At 36.0% G+C, this 22,599-nt stretch overlaps 1 protein-coding gene across 1 annotated transcript in view; it reads left to right on the top strand.

Moving 5' to 3' along the window:
• COL24A1 (collagen type XXIV alpha 1 chain) overlaps positions 1-22,599 on the top strand; it is a 337,900-nt gene that overhangs the window by 138,830 nt on the left and 176,471 nt on the right. The window contains exons 20-22 of the mRNA XM_037060934.1: positions 7,049-7,102; positions 16,754-16,807; positions 17,968-18,012. Of these exons, the coding sequence (XP_036916829.1) occupies positions 7,049-7,102; positions 16,754-16,807; positions 17,968-18,012 (153 nt within the window). The remainder of the gene's footprint in view (positions 1-7,048; positions 7,103-16,753; positions 16,808-17,967; positions 18,013-22,599) is intronic.

Consider the following 22,599-nt stretch of genomic DNA (forward strand, 5'->3'; position numbering starts at 1 on the left):
GATACAGTAATCAAACAGTATGGAATCAGCATAAAAATAGACACCAATTAATGGAACAGAATAGAAAGCCCAGAAATAAACCCATCTATTTATGGTCAATTATTCTGTGACAAAGGAGCCATGAATATACAATGAGAGAAAAGATAGTCTCTTCAATAAATGGTTTGGGCAAAACTGGACAGCTACATACATAAAAATTGAAAATGGGCACTCTTTTTTACACCATACAGGCATACCACATTTTATGTGCCTGGCTTAACAGCATTTGCTCATTTTGTGGCTCAGTATCACATTTTGCCACTACTTGCAATATTTTAAACTTTTTCATCATTATATTAGCTACTGCGATTGTGATTGGTGATCTTTGATATTACTATTGTAACTATTTTGACACACCACAAACTGCACGCACATAAGATAGGGAACTTAACTGGTAAATATTGGGTGTGTTCAGACTGCTCCACTGACCGGCATCCCCGTCTCTTTCCCTCTCCTCAGAGACACAACAATATTGAAATAGGCAAATTAATGATTTTACAATGGCCTCTGAGTGTTCAAGTGAAAGAAAGAGTCACACTTCTCTCATTTTAAGCCAAAAACTAGAAATAATTAAGCTTATTGAAGAAGGCATGTTAAAAGATGAAACAGATCAAAAGCCACTAGGCCTCTTGTATCAAACAGTTAGCCAAGCTGTGAATGCAAAAGAAAAGTTCTTAAACATAATTAAAAGTTCTATTTCAGTAAACTCATGAATGATAAAAAAGTTAAACAGCCATATTGTTGATACGGAGAAAGTGTTAATGGTCTGGGTAGAAGGTCAGACTAGCCACAACATTCCCTTAAGTCAAAGCCTGATCCAAAGAAGGCCTGACTCTCTTCAATTCCCTGAATGTTGAGAGTGCTGAGAAGGCTGCAAAAAGGAAGTTTGAAGCAGGCATAGATTGGTTATGAGATTAAGGAAAGAAGCCATCTCCATAACATTAAAGTGCAATGTGAAGCAGTATTGATGTGGAAGCTGGAGCAAATTATCCAGAAGATCTAACTAATATAATGAAGTTGGATAGCTTAAATAACAGATTCTCAGTGCAGATGAGACAGCCTTGCATTGGAAGATGCCATCACGATGCCAGCTGAAGAGAAGTCAATGCCTGGCTTCAAGCTTTCGAAGGACAGGCTGACTCTCTTGTTAGGGGCTAATGCAGCTGGTGACTTTAAATTAGAGCCAGTGCTTGTTTACCATTGCAAAAGTCTTATGGTCCTTAAGAATTAAGCTAAATCTACCCTGCCTGTGCTCAATAGATGGAATGACAAAGCCTGAATGACAGCACATCTGTCTACAACATGGTTCACTGAATACGTTAAGCCCAATTGTTGAGACCTACTGCTCACAAAAAAGATTAAAAAATATATATGACTGCTTATCGACAGTGTACCTACTCACCCTAGAGCTCTGTTGGAGATGTCCAGCGGGATTAATGTTTATGCCTGGTAACACAAAATTCATTCTGCAGCCCATGGATCAAGGAGTGTTCTTGATTTTCAAGTCTGAATATATAAGAAATACACTTTATAATGCTGTAGCTGCTTTACATAGTGATCTCTCTGATGGGTCTGGGCAAAGGAAATTGGAAACCTTGTGGAAAGGATTTACCATTCTAGATGCCATTAAGAACATTCATGATTCATGGGAAGAGGTCAAAATATTGACAGTACCAAGAATTTGGAAGAAGTTGATTGCAGACCTCATGTATGGCTTTGAAGGATTAAGACCAGCAGAGGAAGTAACTACAGATGTGGTAGAAATAGCAGGATAACGAGAATTAGAAGTGGACCCGAAGATGTGACTGAATTACAGTGATAAAAATTTCATTGCTTTGAATTTTATGTTAAGCCTTTGACAGATGACAGTTGGTTCTTTTGAATGAACAAAGAAAGTGGTTTCTAGAGATGGAATAGACTCGCGGTGAAGAACCTGTGAAGATTGTTGAAATCATAATGAATGATTTACAATGTTGCATAAACTGAAGTTAATAAAGCCGTGACATGCAGCTCAACAGAAAAAATCGACTAAACATTATTGAAAAAGATATAAAATAAAATATTATTCAGTCTTTAAAAAGAAGGAAATTGTACCATTGTGACAACATCGATGCACCTAGAGGGCATTATGCTAAGTTAAACAGGTCAGACAGAAAGACAAATACTGTGTGATCTGATTTACATGTAGAATCTAAAACAAAACAAACAAAAACAAAACTTACAAACACAAAGAACTTTTTGGTAGTTGCCAGAGATGGAAGGGGAAGGCAAAATGGGTGAAGGTGGTCAAAAAGTACAAACTTTAAGTTATGGGTAGTAAAGGGTAACAATATATGGTGATGGAAGATAAAAAAGCACAACAAGTAAGTCATGGAGATGTACGCACAAGGGCACAGTAAATAATATCGTATTATGTATTCAAAAGTGGGTGAGAAAGTAGACCTTAAAAGCCTCATTACAAGAAAAAATTATGATATTTTGTGGTGTTGGATGTTAACTAGAATTACTGTGATCATTTCACAATGTATACATATATTGAATCAATATATTTTACACCTGAAAGTATTATGTTATAAGTCAATTATATCTCAAATTTTTAAAAAGGCAACAGAAATCAAGCTGCTCCTCCTTTTTTTCCACTTAGTTATTGTACTTTCAATTGTGATATGATAACTTAACTGAGCTAGCAAAGCACAATGGAGAAATCATTTAGACTTTTCAGTGTTTTCCAAATTATTTTAAATCAAAAGAAAATGAATTGGAGTATTCTTATAGGGTGTTTGTTTTTAATTTTCTTTCTATATATTTTCATGCCAGCATAATTATTTAATCAAATTATAAAGTCAAGGAACATGTGTAAAGGACCCCTGGACAAGGAGAGGGGGAGGACTGGATGTAGGTGGTGGGGGAATGGGGCAATGGAGAGTAATGGGAGGGAAATGAGGACAACTGTAACTGAACAACGATTAAGAATGATAGAGTCTAAATGATACAGTTTTTATCTTTCAGTTTGTAAGGTCTCTGAAAGTTTGCAACTTGGCAAGGATGGCCATGTCCTGTCATTTGATTTACATTTTAAACAGGAAGTTTGAGAGTTTAAAAAAATTACTTTATAGACACATGTTATTAAAGTTTAGCTGACCCAGCTAACTCTGATTTTTATATTCAGAAATTACTTAAAAGATAAGATCTCTACTTGGTAGTAACCCAAGTATAAATTTTTCAAATAATAAAAATGTTTCCTGGCCAAGTTCTAGAGATTGTTTTTTCTTCTTTTAATAACTGTGATATGTTTCTGAACTTTTAAATAAAGTTTTAATTGTAAAATATTCAACTTACATGATTATATTATAAGATCGGATTTGTTGACATCTTTTGTCTTCTGTTCCTCCGGTCTTTGGTATTTTATGCCTATTTTAAATATTCCATTGCCATTATTTTAATATTTAAGAAAGCAAATACTCATGCATATACGCACTTCAATGACTTTTTCACACTGTCTTATTAAAAAGTAAAATAAAGACACAGAAAACTATAAAAAACAAATGTATATCACAAACAGATTATAAGAAAAATACTCTTGTATCTACCACACAGGTCAAGAATAAAACTGCTAGTTACTCCCAGAAGCTTTTATGGGTCCCAACCCAACCACAAGCCTATCTCCTCTCCCAGCAGCAAGCAACTCCTGTTTTTTCTTTTATGGTTTATCAATATGGTTTTTTTCTTTTGTGGTTTAAAGCATGTAATTAAAAAAATAGTTTAAGTTTTTTTGTTTTATTACAGTGTCTTTCACTCTACACGTTCTCTTCCCGTTTCCTTGTTTTCCCCTTTTGGTTCAGTTGTTGAAGATCCTCAGTGGTTTAACCTGTGAAGTTTCCCGCAGCCTGGATCTTGCTGATTGTAGTCCTGTGGTGTAGTTACGTTTCTTGGTCCTCTATTTCCTGGAGTTGGTAGTCACATACAGAGGCCTGACCATATTCAGTCCTGTTTGTTTGGGGCAAGACTATTGGTGATATTATGTTCTTTCATCAGGAAGCACATACTGTCTAGTTATCTCTCCTTTTTTTGTGGTGGTAGTAATAGTTGGTAGTAACAGTAATAGGTGATGGTAATTTAGTAAAAGTACTACTGTCTATACTCGTTTATTGTTTAGGGGATTGCAAAATGGTGGTATTCTTGCTCTATCATGTCTTTTTTATCTATTGCCTGGAATGCATTCCTTCATCTACTGTTTGAGTAGTAGTGGTACATTATGCATTGGAAATGTGGAACAAATGCTTGACTCTTCACTTGTAAAGTAGTAAGTTGGATCCTTTTCATCCTCTAAACATAGCTTTTTTTCCTTGTTGTATAATTATGAATTTAAGAATTTAAACATATTTGACATGTTTTAATCCACTGCAATTCTTGTCATTGAAGTACACATTATTCCCTATCTGGCCACTGGGATCCTCCCCAAGCTCTTAGAGTTCTTTTAACAGGACTCTAGATACCTTTCTTGCTTTCTGGTATGACAAGACATGCCAGGCTCATCTAAAGGTTGGACAGAAACCACGAATTTATCTGTGGAGATGTTCTGAACCAGTGGTTGTAAACCAGAACCAAAGGGATAAAAGTAGCCAACAAACATGTTGTCCTTTTTTTCCCAAAGGAAACAGGTCAGCTATTCAATAACAAAAATCTGTTTTTCAGCACTTATTCTGTGCCAGGTGGTGTACTAGTTATTGGGAATACAATTATTAATAAGACATAAAACTGCCCTCAGGAAGTTCGCAGTCTGATGACGAGAAGATAACAGGCCAGCACACTGCACTGAGTGACTTTGTAGGACTGATAGCAAGTGAAATATTGTTGTCTTTCATTTCAAACATAAGCCTTTCAGGTGAAGAAAGGTAAGGGTGAATTATTGTTTTTTGTTTATTTTTTTTAGATTTTATTTATTTATCTTTAGAGGGGAAGGGAAGGAGAGAGGAAGAGAAACATCAATATATGGTTGCTTCTCGTGTGTCCCCTGCTGGGAACTGGCCTGCAACCCAGGCATGTGCCCTAACTGGGAATCGAACCGCGATCCTCTGGTTCGCAGGCTCGTGCTCAATCCACTGAGCTACACTAGCCAGGGCAGGGTGAATTATTTAAGGCAGAGAAGGCAAAGTTGAACTTGATTTCATTTAATTAGAAAAGCAGTCAGCAAGTCTGTATTAAACATATTCTGTTCCCAACTTTTATAAATTTGATTCTATAATCAGTCTTTTAGTTACCACTGACTTTTTCTCTGCCAGAAATGTTCCCAAATAATATTTTTTTCCACAAAATCCAGGTTTTAAATTGGAGTCAACACATTTTTGTCCTAATCTTGACTGGATGAGTCAGTATCCTTTCTTTTGATTTTTCCTTTCCAAGATGACTATTTCAGAATCAACCTTTTTATTCCCTTTTACTTGTGATAATTTTTATTACCATCATATTTAAACCTCTGCTGACCTACGTTTTCTAGATGGCATTTGTATTTAATTGGAACCTTGTTTACTTTTAAAGACGCTGATTCTTGAACTTGTCTTACTTTGTATTCCTTTGTCCCTGTCCACAGGAAACACAGAAACAATTTTATCTGTGACAAAATACAAGTAAAAGTACAATCAGTAGTTTATTATCGTTAGTGAAACTGGTCATGAAAATCTAATTCAGGAGTGTCACATCAGCCTCACGGTTACTTTAAAAGGGCTGAAATAATTTCAGGACTATGCACAGGTGGCAAACACGAGGCCCGCGGGCCGAATCTGGCCCTGCACCTGGTTTTAGCTGGCCCAGCACCTTGTTTCTACCTGGCTGCAGTGCCGAGCTCCTTGCCCCTAGTTAAAGAATAGTTACATTTACACAGTCCTAAAATGACATTCGGCCCTTTGAAGGCAAGCAAGAGGCTGATGTGGCCCCGAGTGAAATGAATTTGACACCCCTGATCTAAATCATTATTTCAGCAAGAAGACTAATCTAATTATTTTAGAGTAACATTCTAGGACTTTTCCTAGCACAGAGTTTATTTAGCACACTATAGTACATTGCTATTTCTTGGACCAACCATTTTAGACTACTAGAATATAATTTCCAGAAAGGTAAATTATGATTCTCAGGCAAATATAAGGTAAACGTGGGTCATATATTTAATTCAACTCATAAATCAATTATGGTACCAATAAGAGGTTAAGAAGAGTCCAAAGAGCATTTGAGGAGATAAGTATTTATAGACATACCATGTTTTTCAGACTATAAGACGTACTCCTCCCAAAAAAATTGGGAGGAAAAGGGGGGTGCATCATACAGTCTGAATGCACCCTGCCTGGCTCGCTGTGGGGCGGGGGGCAGGTGCTGCACTGGAGCGGGGTCACAGCAGGCAGGAGCAGGGTTGCCACTGCATTTTCCTCCCAAATGGCGGGGACGGGCGGGGGGGGTTGTGCATCTTACAGTCTGAAAAATACGGTATATAGCAATGCTAGAATAAGATAGTTACATTAGATATAAAACTGATTAAAATGTTGTATGTTAGTTCATAACCTTTGGCATTATTTTTTTCACCAGATAGTAGATATTTACATGTCTTCCTTAAAACACTCTACAACTTACCATATAGTTAGTAAGCAGTGAGTCTAACAAAGTACATTCCTGTAATCCTTGGTGGCTCTGAGTACCGTACCGCATTGAAAGGACCTGTTAATGGACCTCTTGCTTTTTTTTCAAGTTGTAGGTTATTTGTAAGACTCCCTATCTCTTAGATGGGATTAGAGGTCTGAGGATTGTTTGTGAACCCCTGATGAAACAAGCTCCGTTTTAGTATACTTTGTAAATTTAGTACTCCAATGTTAAACAACTGCCTAACATTTTTTAATGTTGAATTTGGGGGGAGCACAAACTGCTCCAACTGGGCATGAGAGAAAGGCAAAGGGATTTCTAGATGCTTAATAAAGTTAGAGCAGTTTGCTGGGGAATTAACTTTTCATTTCATGTTCCCTAGGGTTTTCCAGGTGATATTGGGATTCCTGGACAAAATGGCCCCGAAGGACCAAAGGTAAAAACCAAAATATGATTGGTATAGTTTTCTTATCTCACATTTCAGTGACTTGATAAAAAAAATGATTTTAGGATCAGAATATTTCTGGTTATCTTTGAGCTGTCTCAGGAGAATTTAATAAATTTTGTACATCTTGTTTCAAAATGACCAGGAAGTAGTTTGCATGTCTGGTTCTTTTGGTGGCTTTTGTTAAGTTAGAGTATTTCAGCCAATCTTTTGGGTTCAGGTCTTTGAAAACCATTTTTCTGGTTTGGTTTGGACTTAGATTAGGATGACAGTATTTGCAAAGCACATGAATCACTGAAAAAGTATTTTTTTCAAAGAGATGAAAAAAAGCCTAAAAAACCATAGCATACAATAATATGGATGAGAGTGCTCTGACCACTAAAACCCTTTAGTGCCCATAAAGTATCCATTAATTAAAGTAAAGAACACCTATAGTGTGCTAGAATGTACATAGCACAAAATTTCTTTAAGAAACCTAAAGATTTTAAACTTCCTTTACTGTTATTATGTATGTATATGCAGCAAAATTTTATTTATATATTTATTTTTAAGTATATTTTATTGATTATGCTATTACAGTTGTCCCATTTTTTTCTCCTCTTTATTCTCCTCTGCCCCACACCCCCTCTCCTTCCAGTGTTACCCCCACCCTCAGTTCATGTCTGTGGATCATACATATAAGTTCTTTGGCTTTTTCATTTCCCCAAAAGAGACTTCTTTTGAGAAATCAGCTGATAGTCTTATGGGCACTCTTTCATAGGTAACATCTCCCTTTCTCTTGCTGCTTTTAAGATTCTCTCCTTGTCTTTAATCTTGGGTAATTTAATTGTGATATGTCTTGGTGTGTTTCTCCTTGGATCCCACTTCTTTGGGGCTTTCTGAGCTTCCAGGAGTTGCATGTCCAATTCCTTGGCCAGATTGAAGAAGTTCTCCTTTATTATGTTTTCAAATAAGTTTTCAATTTCTTGCTTTTCCTCTTTTCCTTCTGGTGCCCCATATGATTTGGATATGGAAACATTTAAAGTTATCCCAGAGGACAACTTTGAATTCTTGTTTCTTCATTCTATTCCAGTTGGATGTTTATTTCTTTCTTTTGTTCCAAATTTTTTATTTGAGTCCCAGTTTCCTTCCCTTCACTGTTGATTCCCTGCATATTTTCCTTTATTTTAGTTTGTATAGCCTTCATTTCTTTCTTTATTTTGCAAGGATACTCAATCATTTTTGTGGGCATCCTGATTGCCAGTGTTTTGAACTCTGCATCTGATAGGTTGGCTATCTCCTCATTGCTTAAGAGATAAAAATTGTTCTTTTTCTGGAGTTTTGATCTGTTCTTTCATTTGGACCATATTTCTCTGTTTCGGAGCACGTGTTACTTGTAAGGGGTGCAGCCTTAGGTATTCGCCAAGGGTAGGCAACTCACTTCACTGTGTTGCAGTGCTGTACATAGGGCAGGGGAGGGAACAATGCCACTTACTGCCTTGCTGGGCTCTCGCTCCAGTTTCCATCACTTCCTTGCCTTCCCACAAGCAGATCGTGCCCTTTCAGGTGCTGATTCCTGGGTGGATGGGCTTGTGTACATCTGAGAATCCTGTGGATCTCTCCAACAGACTCTCCTGTGAGACTGGAAGTTTCTCTGGCCACCACAACCCCCAAAGATTTTTATAGTCAGAGGCTTTGAGGCTTTAGTTTCCTGCACTGGAACTCTGGGTGATATAGTTTGTCTCACCACCCCCAGTTGTTCCTCTCGGCTTATCTGCATGCAAATGTGGGAGTGTTAGTCCCCCAGCCACTGCTTCACCAGCCACAGCCTTTCCTGGCATCCTCTTCACCTCAGCTTCCTGTCTCTGCTCATCCTAACCATCTGGATGAATGTTTCTTCTTTAACTCTTTGATTATCAGACTTCCATGCAGTTTGATTTTCTGGCAGTTTTGGTTGTTTTGTTTGTTTGTTTGTTTTGTCTTGTTTTTTTTTTTAATTGATTGTCCTTCTTTTGGTTGGGCAAGGAAGTGAAGCATATCTACCTATGCCTCCATCTTGGCCAGAACTCTACACAGCACAATTTTAAATACCAAGAGCTTTTCAGGCAGGCTAGAGTGAGCATTTTGCACAAATAAAATATTGTGAAAATAAAGAGGTAGAAAGGTGAAAAAGACTGAAGTTCGGAGAGTTATCAGGTTATGAAGTATTGCTACTGAGGAGGGTTATCAGTAAGAAGAGAGAGCAAGTGATAGATGAATCTGTAAAGGATATCAAGAGAGTTACGGTAGTCCCCCATTGTCCATAGTTTTGTTTCCTCAAAACTATGGTCTACCTTTGTTTCCTGGTCAACCTTGGTCCCAAAATATTAAGTGGAAAGTTATAGAAAGAGTCCATTAATTGAAATTGCACAGTGTTCTAATTAGTGAAATCTCATGTGGTCCTTCTCTGTCCCACCAAGGAAAGGAATCATGCCATTGTCCAAAGCATCCGTGCTGTATATGCTGCTCACCGGTTAGTCACTTAGTAGTCATCTTCATTATCAAAGCGACAGGTGGTATTGCAGTGTTATGTTCAAGTAACCCGCATCTTCCTTCATAGTGCAAGAATAGTGATGTTGGCAATTTGGACATGCTACAAAGAAGTTATAAGTGAAAACTGAATATAATATAATAAGGTATTTTGAGAGAGAGAGAACACATTAACATGACTTTTATTGTAGTATATTACTATAATTGTTCTATTTTATTAGCTATTGTTAATTTCTTTCTGTTTCTAATTTATAAATTAAACTTTATCATATATATGTACATATAGGAAAAAACAGTATATTGGGGGTTTAGTACTATCCATGGTTTCAGGCATCCACTGGGGGTGTTGGAAAGCATCCCCTGCGTGGATTACTATGTAGTACTGTAGTAAATGTTTTACAGACACCTCATTTAATCTTCACTACAGCATTATGAGGCAGATATTCCAATTTCACAATTGGTTAAGTTATTCCCTCACAGTCATATAGCTATCAAATAACTTAGCCAGGCTTCTAACCCAGGTGTAATTTCAAAGCTTGATCTCTCAACCACTTGGCTTTGGATTTAAATTGTGGAGGACATTCAGTACCATACTGAAGAGTTTCACTTTATCCCTAGGCGTCATGAAGTAATCAATGATGTTTAAATAGTAAAGGGTTCTTGGTGATTTATATTTCAAAAGGATACCTCTTTTGCCAGAATGCAGGATGCTATAAATAGGAATGAAATTGAAGGCAAGGAAATTAACTAGAAAAAGCTAGAAAGGAAATTATGAAGATCTGAAATAGGACATTTATTCAATCAGTAAATTTTTATTGGCCACCTCTTATGTAACAGCTGTTGCACTAGACCCTAGATACAAAGATAAAAAATTCTGATCCCTACTTTCAAGAGGCTTACAATCTAGAGAAAGATGGGCAGAAATATGTAATACCGTATGAGTATAGGGTTAGGAGACTATAGTTTGTAGAGATTATAGTTTGTAGAGAAGGTAGCACTTGAGCTGATAAGATGAATGAGTAAGACCTTGCAAACAGACAAATGGCATTCAGGAAAAGGAAACTTGTGAGAGAATGCAGTTGTAATAGCTGTTTGGAACAAATTTTAGTAAAAGTTATTCATTGTTTATGTGAAGTTCAAATTTAATTGGGCATCCTGTATTTTATTGGGCAACCCTACTGGCCATCTGCAAACTTTTCCTGTGTACAGCCATGTTCCCCCTTTCCTTCTGTCTCCATAGAAGAATTCCTCTTCTTCAGTATTCAAGTTCCACATATATTTTGCATTAAACCCACTTTTGTCTCCTGAATGACCTCATGCCATCAATTATCACATTTATCCTGATCCTAGACTCAAAACTTTCTGTCTTTGCCCTTAAAATGATTTTCACTGCCAATGTTGTAGTTTAGGCTCTCTTTATTTTTCAGCAGGATTGGTATCATAGCTCTCAACATGTTCTTCCTGCCTCCAGTCTGGCATTTCTTCAAATCTACTTCCAAACTGCTGATGGAATGATAATTAGAAATAGTTGTATGAAGGGAAGTTAAGATAGAGATGTACAGAGAATGGAGCTGTAAATTTCTTATGTCTAGTTTTCGCCCTTGACTGACCATACTCAAGAACATGAACTTGATACAATACATACAAATACATTCATCTATCCATTTATTTAATAATCCATTTATTAGCATTATTGAGTTTCTTCTATGTGTTAGGTCAAGTACTAAATGTGGGGTTGTAAAGATTTTTAAACCATGGTCCTTACCCTGGATGAGGTTATAGTTTAGTGAAAGATTTTTAAAAATCACAGAATGTTGTAAAAAGTGCTATGTAAAAGAATTGGTGTATTCCACTTGTTTCTCCCAGGGTCTTTGCAGTTCTTCATAGGAAATAAAACAAAACTCTGCAGGAGTGAAAAAAAAAAAGAATTGGTGAAATGCTGTGAGGGCCTAGATAATGGAGCAAAAAATTTTGCCTTAGGAAATTGGAAATTACTTAATTGAACTTACTATTCTCAAGGATGAATATTGTACTAGGTGAATAACCATAGAGCTTCCTGAGTTCTTCCCAGTTTGGAAATTTTATGTCTCTTGAAGTTTTGTCAAGAATAATGTTAGAGAGCAGAACAAAACTGCCAACTTCTTGAGTGTTTTTACAACAGTGATCTTTAAAATGTCCTTCTGATTACCTCCTTTAGTGTTAGAATCACAGTGCTTAAAAGTGGAACAAAAGACCTGAAATCCAGTATCTTAATGAATACCAGTGGTTGAATGCCAATGAGTAATAATCACTTTGTGGGTTACTTTGAGCTTGTCACCTCATCAATACCAATATCATGAACCAATTTTGTACACATCACTGAAGTTTAAAATAATATCTTAGAGATAATTTCATCAAAAGAAGCAGAAAATTTTAAGGGAAGAAGAATATGATTTTACATTTTGTAGGTTGAGAACAATCTGTTTATGTTTCTCTTTTGGCCCTTCCTATTTGCCTTAAATTTGTTTCTAGAAACAGAAAGGAAAAACAGAGCCAAACATGCTGACCCTATTAGCATGATGTGTTTCTTTAGTTGTGTATACAGTATCATGGAAGTGCCTTAAAACTAACTTTATTTTGATGTACTATCTTGTTTGGAAAATGGGGTCAATATAAATTGTTAAAGTTCTGTTGAGACTATAGAAGATGATCAACAGGAAAATTATGTCCACGGTATTTAAAATACGTGGTTACTCTACTTACAAACAAATTGGGTTCTTTCCTGGGCAATTTGGTGCAGCTCTAAAAAATCCTTTTATTTACTCTTCATTTTCTGCCAGTCGACTAAAAATTTCAAACTAAGATTAGACATTTGTATTAATTATGGTTCTATTAATTGTGGGATTGTGTATATATAGATGTACACATGTATATAGATATAAAACATACATCAGCAAGTCTCCTTGAGTGCTGAGCTACCCAGTTTGGCAATATGTTTTCAAGTATCCTATAACAATAACAAAACCACATCCTTTGCTGTTTACTGCAAAAAGTGAGTACTCAATGAATGTTCTGTATTCCAGTAAATAATGAAAGAATTTATTTGTTGCTGTAATGATTTGTATGTTACTTTGGCTATAAAAATAGGGATGGTATAAATGGCTGTTATTGCCTGTTTTATAACCTTCCTGATAAATTTTTAGAGAAAAGCGGCTATTTGTGAGTTTATGTTATAGAATATATGGAAATAACTTTTAATCTTTAAAACTCCTACACAATGATATGTTTATTGCTTTTAGAAAAAAGAAGGAAAGGAGGGAGGCGGGGAGGGGAGAGGGCAGGAGGGAGGAAGAAGGAGAGAAACAAACATCAGTGTGAGAAACATTGATTAGTTGCCTCCTGTATATGCTGGGCCTGGGGATTGAACCTGCAACCCAGGTATGTGCCCTGAGTGGGAATGGAAGCCACAATGTTTTGGTGTATGGGAGGAAGCTCCAATCAACTGAGCCAGCTGGCCAGGGTAGAATAAATGTTTAGTTTAAGTTATTAAAATATGTTATACATTTACCTGGAGAAAAGTATGCTAACTTGGTAAAAGGAAAATTAGTAACTCTAAATATTTGTCTTAGAACACCTATATCCAGCCTGAAGATTTACATTCTGTACACTTAGTTGAGGTTTTATATACAGGTTTCTTATAGCAACCACTTTATCATCCAGCTCAGTGAATATTTCTGAGCTGAGTATTTATTTAGTTCAGAAATATTCATTGAGTTTGTACAATGGTGGATGTACTGTGTTGAGAAATATTTATTGAGTTTGTTAAGCAGTTACTTAAAAACAAGATTAAAACAAGGTCTTCTGTCTACTGAGAACTTGTAAACCTCTGAAAACATGAGATTTTTACATGCAAAAAGTTAAGAAGCATAACTAGGCAGTAGATATAAGTGAATAATAAGGACCCCAGAAGAGAGAATAACTTAGATGGCAATTTTTCTGAGAAACTTCTTAGAAAAATTAGTATTTCAGTTGGATGTGTTGAGTTTACCAAGAAGAGCCAAGGGGTGAGAGATTTGACACAATATGAATACAATGAACAGAAGGTGGAAGGAGGAAGTAAACCCACCTGACTTAAAAAACACATGAGGAGGCAGATTGTGATAGACCTTAAATATAAAGTTGAGATGTTTCAATGCTAATAAAACCCATGGGAGATCTTTTATTCTGGTAAAAACACATAAAATGAAATGTACTCCTTAAAATTTTAACTGTATAGTACAGTATTGTTAACTATATGCGTGTTTTTGTGCACTTTAGATCTCTAAATTCTTTTGTGTAACTGAAACGCTATCATTGAACCACAATTCCCATTTCCAATCCCCCCAACCCACTTGCACCCACTGTTCTACATTCTAGTCCTGCAAATAATATTGCTCTTGATACTTCATGTAAGTGGATTAATTTGTCCTTCTGGTGACTGGCTTATTTTACTTCTCATTAGATCCTTAAGGTTCATCTATGTAGTAGCATATGCCAAAATTTCCTCTTTTTTTAAAGGTTAAATATCAAATCATTGTCCAATAACCCAAAAGTTCACATTTTCTTTATTCATTCATCTATCAATTGACATTTCACTTCTTTCCGCCCATAAGCTATTGTAAATCGTGCTGCAATGAACATGGGAGTGCAGCTATTTCTTCAAGAACCTATTTTCAATTCTTTTATGTAAATAACTGCAAGTGGGATGGCTGAATCATATGGTAGTTCTATTTCTAAGTTTTAGAGAAAATTCCATAGTGTTTTCCCTAGTGGCTGCACCATTTTACATTCTGACCAAGAATGCACAAATGTTCCAATTTCTCCTTATCCTAGCCAACATGCAGCTATGTTCATTTTTCTTAAGACTATTTTGTCTTTTCAGGGCCCTTGTGAGTCCATATGAATTATAGGATTTTTTCTATATCAGTAAGAAATACCACTGACATTCTACTAGAGATTGCATTGAGTCTATAGATAACTCTGGGTAATACAGGTATTTGAACAATATTAAGTTAAAATTCATTTCAGTCCATGAACATGGGATGTCTGTCCATTGTCTGTGTCTTCTTTAATTTCTGTCAGCAATGTTTTGTGATTTTTAGTGTTTGCGTCTTTAACCCTTTGGATAAGTTCATTCCTAAGTATTTTTTTCTTTTTGATACTATGCTAAATTAGGTTGCTTTCTTAATTTTCTTTTTAATTGTTTGTGGTTAGTATATAGAAACAACTAATTTTTGTATGTTGATGATATATACTGCAACTTTGCTGAATTGGTTTATTAGTTTTTTGTTGGATCTTTAGGATTTTCTACATACAAGATTCTGTCTTTATGTAGAAAGATCTGAGTTTTCACTTTTTCCTTCCCTAGTTGGGTAACTTATTTTCTTTCCCTTGATGAATTGCTCTAGGCAGGACTCTAGTACTATATTGAATAAAAGTGGTGAGAGTGAGCATCCATATTTTGTTCCTGATCTTTGAGGAAAGCTTTCAGTTTTTCAGTGTCAAATATGACATGAACTGTGGACTTTGCAGATATGGTCTTTATTTTTAGTTTGTTGAGGTTGTATCATGAAAGAGTATTAAGTGTCAGATGCTTTTCTGCATTTGTTTAGGTGATCATGTCATTTTTATTCATTATTTTGTCAATGTGGTATATCATATTCATTGATATTAGTATGTTAAAAAAATCCTCACACCCAAGGTATAAATTCCATTTAGTTATGGCATAGGATCCTTTAATATGCTATTGAATTAGTTCTGCTAGTATTTTTTTTGAGGATTTTTGTTTCTATATTCATCAGAGCTGCTGGCCTGTAATTTTCTTTCCTTGCAATGCCTGGCTTTGGTATCAGGGTAATGCTGGCCCCATAAAATGAGTTTGGAAATATTACCTCATCTTCAATTTTTTGTAACAGTTTCAGAAAGATTTTCATGAATTCTTCTTTAAGTGTTGAATAGAATTCTATAGTGAAGTCATCTGTTCCAGGCTTTTTGGTGGGGGCGTGGGGCGTGGTGAGGGGGTTGATTACTGACTCAATATCACTAATAGTCATAGATATGTTCAGATTTTGTCATTCCTTTTTTAAAGATCTTATTTATTTATTTTTAGACAGAGGGGAATGGAGGGGAAAAGAAAAGTAAAAAAACATCAATGTGTGGTTGCCTTTCACACATCCTATACTGGGGACCTGGCCCGCAACCCAGGCATGTGCCCTGACTAGGAATCAAACCAGCGACTCTTTGTTGTGCAGGCCAGCACTCAGTCCACTGAGCCACACCAGGCAGGGCAGATTATGTAATTCTTTATGATTCAGTTTTGGTAGGTTGCATGTTTTTAGGAATTTTATGTGTTCCTTCTAGGTTATCCAATTTGTTGTTTTATAATTGCTAATATTAGTCTCTTATGTTCCTTTTATTTTTGTGCCAGTAGTTCTAGTGTTCCCTCTGAATAAGAAAACTGGTGCCATGTTGAGAAGGATCTATAGAGTGTTTTCCGAAATAGGAAGAATTTTTTTAGTTATTTTGATCAATTTTTATTCAGCAAGCATTTGGTTTTTAACATGCATTTGATTTGCAAAAGATTTATTTTAATATCAAAATTTCTAATCATGTTCAGTTTGTTCTTTTCTTCTATAAGTTGTCCTCTCTTTTTTATGAGTTTATATCATAAAGGAAGAGTAGTTGAAGAGCATTTAGTACAAATGGTGTGTTCCAGACTTGGTCTCTTAACAGCTTAAAATACCATATATCCTGTTCACTTGTTCTCAGACTTTGTGAACACTCTATTATGTATTCACTGTACTATTATCATGTTAATAATAGAACCCATTACTTAAATTTAGAAGTACTTTTTCTGAAAAGGTGTCTCATTGAAGACTAACATGCTGAGTAGATTATTTAAACATTAACATACTGTTAAAAATAAGTTTATCCTACATTTCTCAACTTTTTGTATGCTCTGTAGTCTTCTGTTCATCTACCCTCCTACCCCATTTTGATAACTTCCTAATGGGAAATGAATGATACAAAATAAAATTGCCTATCTCCAGATTAATGCTGATAGAAAAATGTTAATTGAGCTAATGCTTTAATTGTGTTCTTGCGTTGCTTTTATAGGGACTCCTTGGAAATAGAGGGCCTCCTGGACCTCCTGGTCTCAAAGGAACACAGGTATGGAGAACATAAATGTCCATTCATCAAATTTTTAGTTGAATCTTTCCCTTTTTATGGGACATTAGTTTTTGCTTAAGGAGAACATTGCTTCACTATGGACAATTTTTGCCATAGAGGGTCTCAAGTTACCATTGTATACTAGCATTTATGGAATGGGATTTGCAATCATTTTACAGTGTTCTGAATTCATTAAGTGATTTATATCAGTAGTCTCCATGAAACCACTGAAAAATCTGAGCCTAGGATTCCACTTATATGTAGTAAAGTTTACATTTACTATCTGTGTTTTTTATATTTTAAAATAAATTATATTTTAATTAAATTGTGAATTGAGCAAATTTTTTCTTAAGCAAATCAATAGAATATATGATTCTAGAAAGTTCTGTATATATTGTTCAGATGTGTTAACATCAACTTCTATTTGAAGGTGAAAAATCAGTATATTTAGAAAACATGTCAATAAATGGAATAAGATTATCTATTACCTCTTTTTATTTCCTTAAGGAATAATGTATAAAAATTTAGCCTTGAAAATTTCAGCCCTGGCTGGGTAGTTTAGTCTTTTAGGGCATCGTCCTGATAACCAAGATTTCATGGGTTCTATTCTTGGTCAGAGCACGTACAAGAAGCAATCAATGAATACATAAGTGGAACAACAAATCTATGTTTTTCTCTCTCTCCCCCCGCCCATTTCTTCTCCCCATTCCCTTTCTCTCTCTAAAAAATCAATTTTAAAAATTCTTTACTTGTCTTGTTCTTGTTTCTATTCCCTATCCACTTATACAGGTTTTTTAAGCACAAATTTTATACTACTTTATATTTTATGAAATTACAAGTAATTTGACCTCAAGAATTTTGGATGTGTAAGTTAATCAAGAAGAAACTCTAGACATTAACCCCATTTGGTATGAATAACACTTTCACTGTTATCCACTCTCAGTTTTCCATATATAACATATTATTTACCAATTTAAAAATAATGCAATAGTGCACATCTTCTTTAGAGTTGATGTGGGTTGTCACAAAAAATTAAAATACAAGAAAAATCACAGATTTTTTATCACATTTCAGAATGAGCTTCAGATTTCAAAATGAATAGAACAGGATTTACATTTTTAAATACTTCAGGCTATGATATGTTCTGATTTTTTTTTAAGGGAGAAGAAGGATCAATCGGACCCGCAGGAGAATTGGGGCCAAGAGTAAGTATGATATAAATAATTTCCAAAAACTTCTTCTCTTGAAATGACTAGTCTATAAAGGTTTTTCAACAGTGCCAAATTTTAAGTTACAGCAAAGGATAAAAATTAAAAGAAACAATAGCCATACATTCCCCCCAAATAAAATAGGCCCATAACTGGAATTTTCCATGGATATTTTAATCCCTGATATTATGCCTCTATATATTTATTTGTTTCTTCAGCAGTCTTATGGTCTTAGTAAGTTATGCAAATTATTTATTAAGTTTCTTAAAATGTAATAGAAAGCTAAATACCTTAGTCATTTTATTAATATTCTGGGAATTTCTGCTTTTTGAGTGTGTCAGTAAAAGTATGAAAATTTAATAAGATGTACTTTCTTCCAACTTTTTTTAAGATGTGTGGTAATATATGAATTTATCATTTGTAATTTCTGAAAATGAATTCTTTAAGAATTTAGATATTCATGAACTAAAGTTTACATTATCATAAAGTGGTTAAGGTATGCGTATTACATGCATTTCAAGGCATAATTAGATTCACATAAAATACATCTCATTGTTTTTTTCTTGAGAACATCATAACACAGAGATTCTTAAAACACTTAAAGAGACAGAAATTATTATTTTTTGCACCTTTTCCTGAATGGCACATATACTGCCACTATCCCATTGGGGGAAAAGAAAGATTTATTTTATTTTATTTTTTTGTGAGGCTCTCTGAGAAGATTGTAATTGGAGACCTTCCACAAGAATCTACCATCATTTCTACTCACCTCCCTATATCAGTGCCATTTACTCTGTCTTCTCTTCTGTTACTATGGACAAACAGGCCATTTTTCTAGCAAGGTCAAAACTTCCACTTGCTTACTACATATATTATCCTCTTGTCCACTGAAGAACATTGATCTAACAATTGTCCCCAACCTCTCCTGCATCATAATTTTTTTCTCTCTAATGGATCAACCCTATCAGTATGCAAACATGCTATTATTTCTTCCATCTTAAAAATGAAAGTTCTGGTCAAGATGGAGGCATAGGTAGAAACCCTTTACTTCCTCCCACAACCCAAAGGATGATAACAACCAACCTAAAATCAATAAACAACCAGAAGGACCAGAAAATCAAACAGCATGGAACTCCAACAACCATGGAATTAAAGAAACAGTCAAACAGAAAAACCAGACTGGTAAGTTGGCAGACAGAGAGAAACCTCAGCAAGGGGCAGACCCCTAGGGCAGCGCTGGCTGAGAAACTGTGGCAAGGCAGTGGACTGCGTGGTTCATGGTTCGGCTGGCTGCAAGAATGGGCAGGCTGCATGGGTGGGGCTGACTTAAAGAGAAACTGGGACTCAGAGCTGACTGTGGACTATGGCAGTTGCCGCAGTGCAAGAAGCTTCCAGTCTCACATAAGAGAGCTTTCCATTTTCATTGGAAAGTGCACTAGAGATGAGTGAGCAAGCCCGCACTCTTTCCTCTCTGGCCCCTCCCCCACAGGCATCAAGGAAGGTTGCCCCGCCCGGATGAACGCCTAAGGCCCCTCACCCTTATCAGCTGTGCTAAGACAAGGAAATATGGCTCAAATGAAAGAACAGAATAAAGCCTCAGGAAGAGAGCTAAATGAGGAGGAGAACACCAACATATCTGATGGAGAATTTAAAGCCCTGGTAAGCAAAATGCTCACAGAACTGATTGAGCTTGGTTGAAAAATGAAAGAAACAATGAAAAATGCCAAAAATGAAATAAAGCAAAATATTCAGGGAACCAATGTGACAGGAAAGAAACCAGGACTCAAATCAATGATTTGGAACAAAAGGAAGAAACATCCAACTGGAACATAATGAAGAAACAAAAATCTGAAAAAATGAAGAGACACTTTTGAAACTCTGGAGCAACTTGAAATGTTTCAATATCCAAATTATAGAGGTGCCAGAAGGATAAGAACGGGAGCAAGAAATTGAAAACTTATTTGAACAAATAATGAAGGAAAACTTCCCCAACCTGGTGAAGGAAATAGACTTCCAGGAAGTCCAGGAAGCCCAGAGAGTCCCAAAGAAGTTGGACCCAAGGAGAAACACACCAAAGCACATCATAATTACAATAGCCAAGATTAAAATGAAGGAGAGAATCTTAAAAGTAGCAAGAGGGAAGGAAAGAGTTACTTACAAAGGAGTTCCCATAAGGCTATCAGCTGATTTCTCAAAAGAAACCTTACAGGCAAGAAGGAGCTGGAAAGAAGTATTTGAAGTCATGAAAGACAAGGACCTATATTCAGGAATACTCTATCCAGCAAAGCTTTCATTTAGAATGGAAGGACAGATAAAGCACTTCCCAGATAAGGTCAAGTTCAAGGAGTTCACAATCACCAAGCCATTATTATATGAAATGTTAAAGGGACTTATCTAAAAAAAGGAGGATCAAAAATATGTTCAGTAAAATGGCAACAAACTCACAACTATCAACAAATGAGCCTAAACAAATAAAAGAAAGAAAAACAATGAAAACAAAAACTAAGCAAACAATTAGAACAGGAACAGGGTCAGAGAAATGGACATCACATTTCAGTGGGGAGGGGGAAGGGAGGAATAGTGGGGAAAAGGTACCAGGAAGAAGCAGCATAGTTATTAGGCATTAAATAGATGGGGAGAAGTCAAAAATGGTATAGGAAACAGTGGACTCAAAGAACTTATATGTACAACCCATGGACATGAACTAAGTGAGGGGGAATGCTATAGGGTTGGGGGTGCAGGGTAGAAGGGGGATAAAAGGGGAAAATTGGGAAAACTGTAATAGCATGATCAATGATATTGCTATATATTCTCAAAAGTATTGCCTATATATGCTTTTTCCAAATTTTCTCCTCATCCTATCTGCTAAAACCATTTTCGTTGCTCTCCCCCGCAAACTCAAAAATAATAATTATCTTGTGAAGGTCATCAGTGTCCTTCAGGTTGATGAATTCAGTGATCATTTCTTAATCTTCATATCACTCCATACTTACACTCTTCAGAATTTGATTAAATCACTCTCACCTCCTAGAAACACGTTTTTCATTTGCATGATCTTCCCCTGACTGGTAGCAAATTTGCGTATTACCTTAATCTCTTCAAATTATAAAGTTTGGAGTGTCCCAAGGCTTCATTTGTAGATTTCTCTTTTCTGTCTACACTCAGATAAGCTGGTCTCATTCTATGGCTGGTGATTTTCAAAATTTGTATGTTTGTACAAGAACCTTCGACCCCCTGAATTATGGATTTATTATAACTACATGATCTCTCCATTCAGATGTATAAGAAGACTGTCAAACTGAAATGTCCAAAACTGAATTTATGGTTTACCTTCCAAATCTGTTCTGGCAGCAGTCTTCCCCATTTTATTTGGTCCCTCTTACAGATGGTAATTCTTGACTTTTCCATTTTTCTTGTAGTTCACACATGACCTGTCAACAACCCCTGGAATAACTGTCTTCAGACTATATACAGAATCTTACACCCCTTCTCACAACTTCCTCTGTAACCACCTTGATCGGTGTGACTGTCATATCCCATTTGAGTGATTGCAGTAGACTCCTCTTTGAATTCCCTGCTTCTGCTCTTGCATCAGTGATCCTGCTAAAACTTAGACCATGACAGTTCTCTTTTCAAAGCTTGTCTAAAGTTTCCTGTCTCAGAGTGAAAGCTAATGTCCTTATTGTACACTATCAAACCCTTCATGACTCATCTCCCATTCTCTTCTTTAACCTTGTCTTCTTACTGATCTTGTCTCTTATGCTGTTCCAGCTGCACTAGCTAGCTCTTCCTGGTTTCTCCAGCACAGTAGGCACATTCTTCTTCTCATAGGGGCTTTGCACATGTTTGTTTCCTCCATGTGGAATGCTCTTCCTTCAGATATCCACATAACTTACCCTTTCTTCAAGTCTTTGTTCAATTACCACATTTTCAATGAGGTCTTGCCTGGCAATTTTATTTAAAAGGTCAACAAAACTCATCCAACAGTTTACATCTCCCTTCCTTACTTAATTTTGTGTCTTTAACATTTACCACTACCTAACATGCTGTATATTTTAGTTTTTTTTAGTGTATTTTATTGATTATGCTATTACAGTTGACCCATTTCCCCTTCTTCATTTGCCTCCACCCTGCATACCCTCTCCCCCCATTCCTCCCCTTTAGTTCATGTCCATGTGTCACAAGTTCTTAAGCTTCTACATTTCCCATACTATTCTTGCTTTCCCCCTGTCCATTTTCTACCTACTGTCTATGGTACTTATTCTCTGTACCTTCTCCCCACTTTTCCTCTTCCCATTCCCCTCTTGCTAACCCTCCATGTGATCTCCATTTCTATGGTTCCGCTCCCAATCTAGTTGTTCTCTTAGTTTGCTTTTGTTTTAGGTGTGGTTGTTAATAACTGTGAGTTTGCTGTCCTTTCACTGATCCTGTTTTTTTATCTTCTTTTTCTTAGATAAGTCCTTTTAACATTTCATAAAATAAGTGTTTGGTGACGATGAACTCCTTTAACTTCACTTTATCTGAGAAGCATTTTATCTGCCCTTCCATTCTGAATGAAAGCTTTGCTGGATATAGCAATCTTGG

Source organism: Sturnira hondurensis, unplaced genomic scaffold, assembly GCF_014824575.4.
Source record: "Sturnira hondurensis isolate 20B ecotype Veracruz unplaced genomic scaffold, ASM1482457v3 Scaffold0013063, whole genome shotgun sequence".
Taxonomy (NCBI): Eukaryota; Metazoa; Chordata; class Mammalia; order Chiroptera; family Phyllostomidae; genus Sturnira; species Sturnira hondurensis.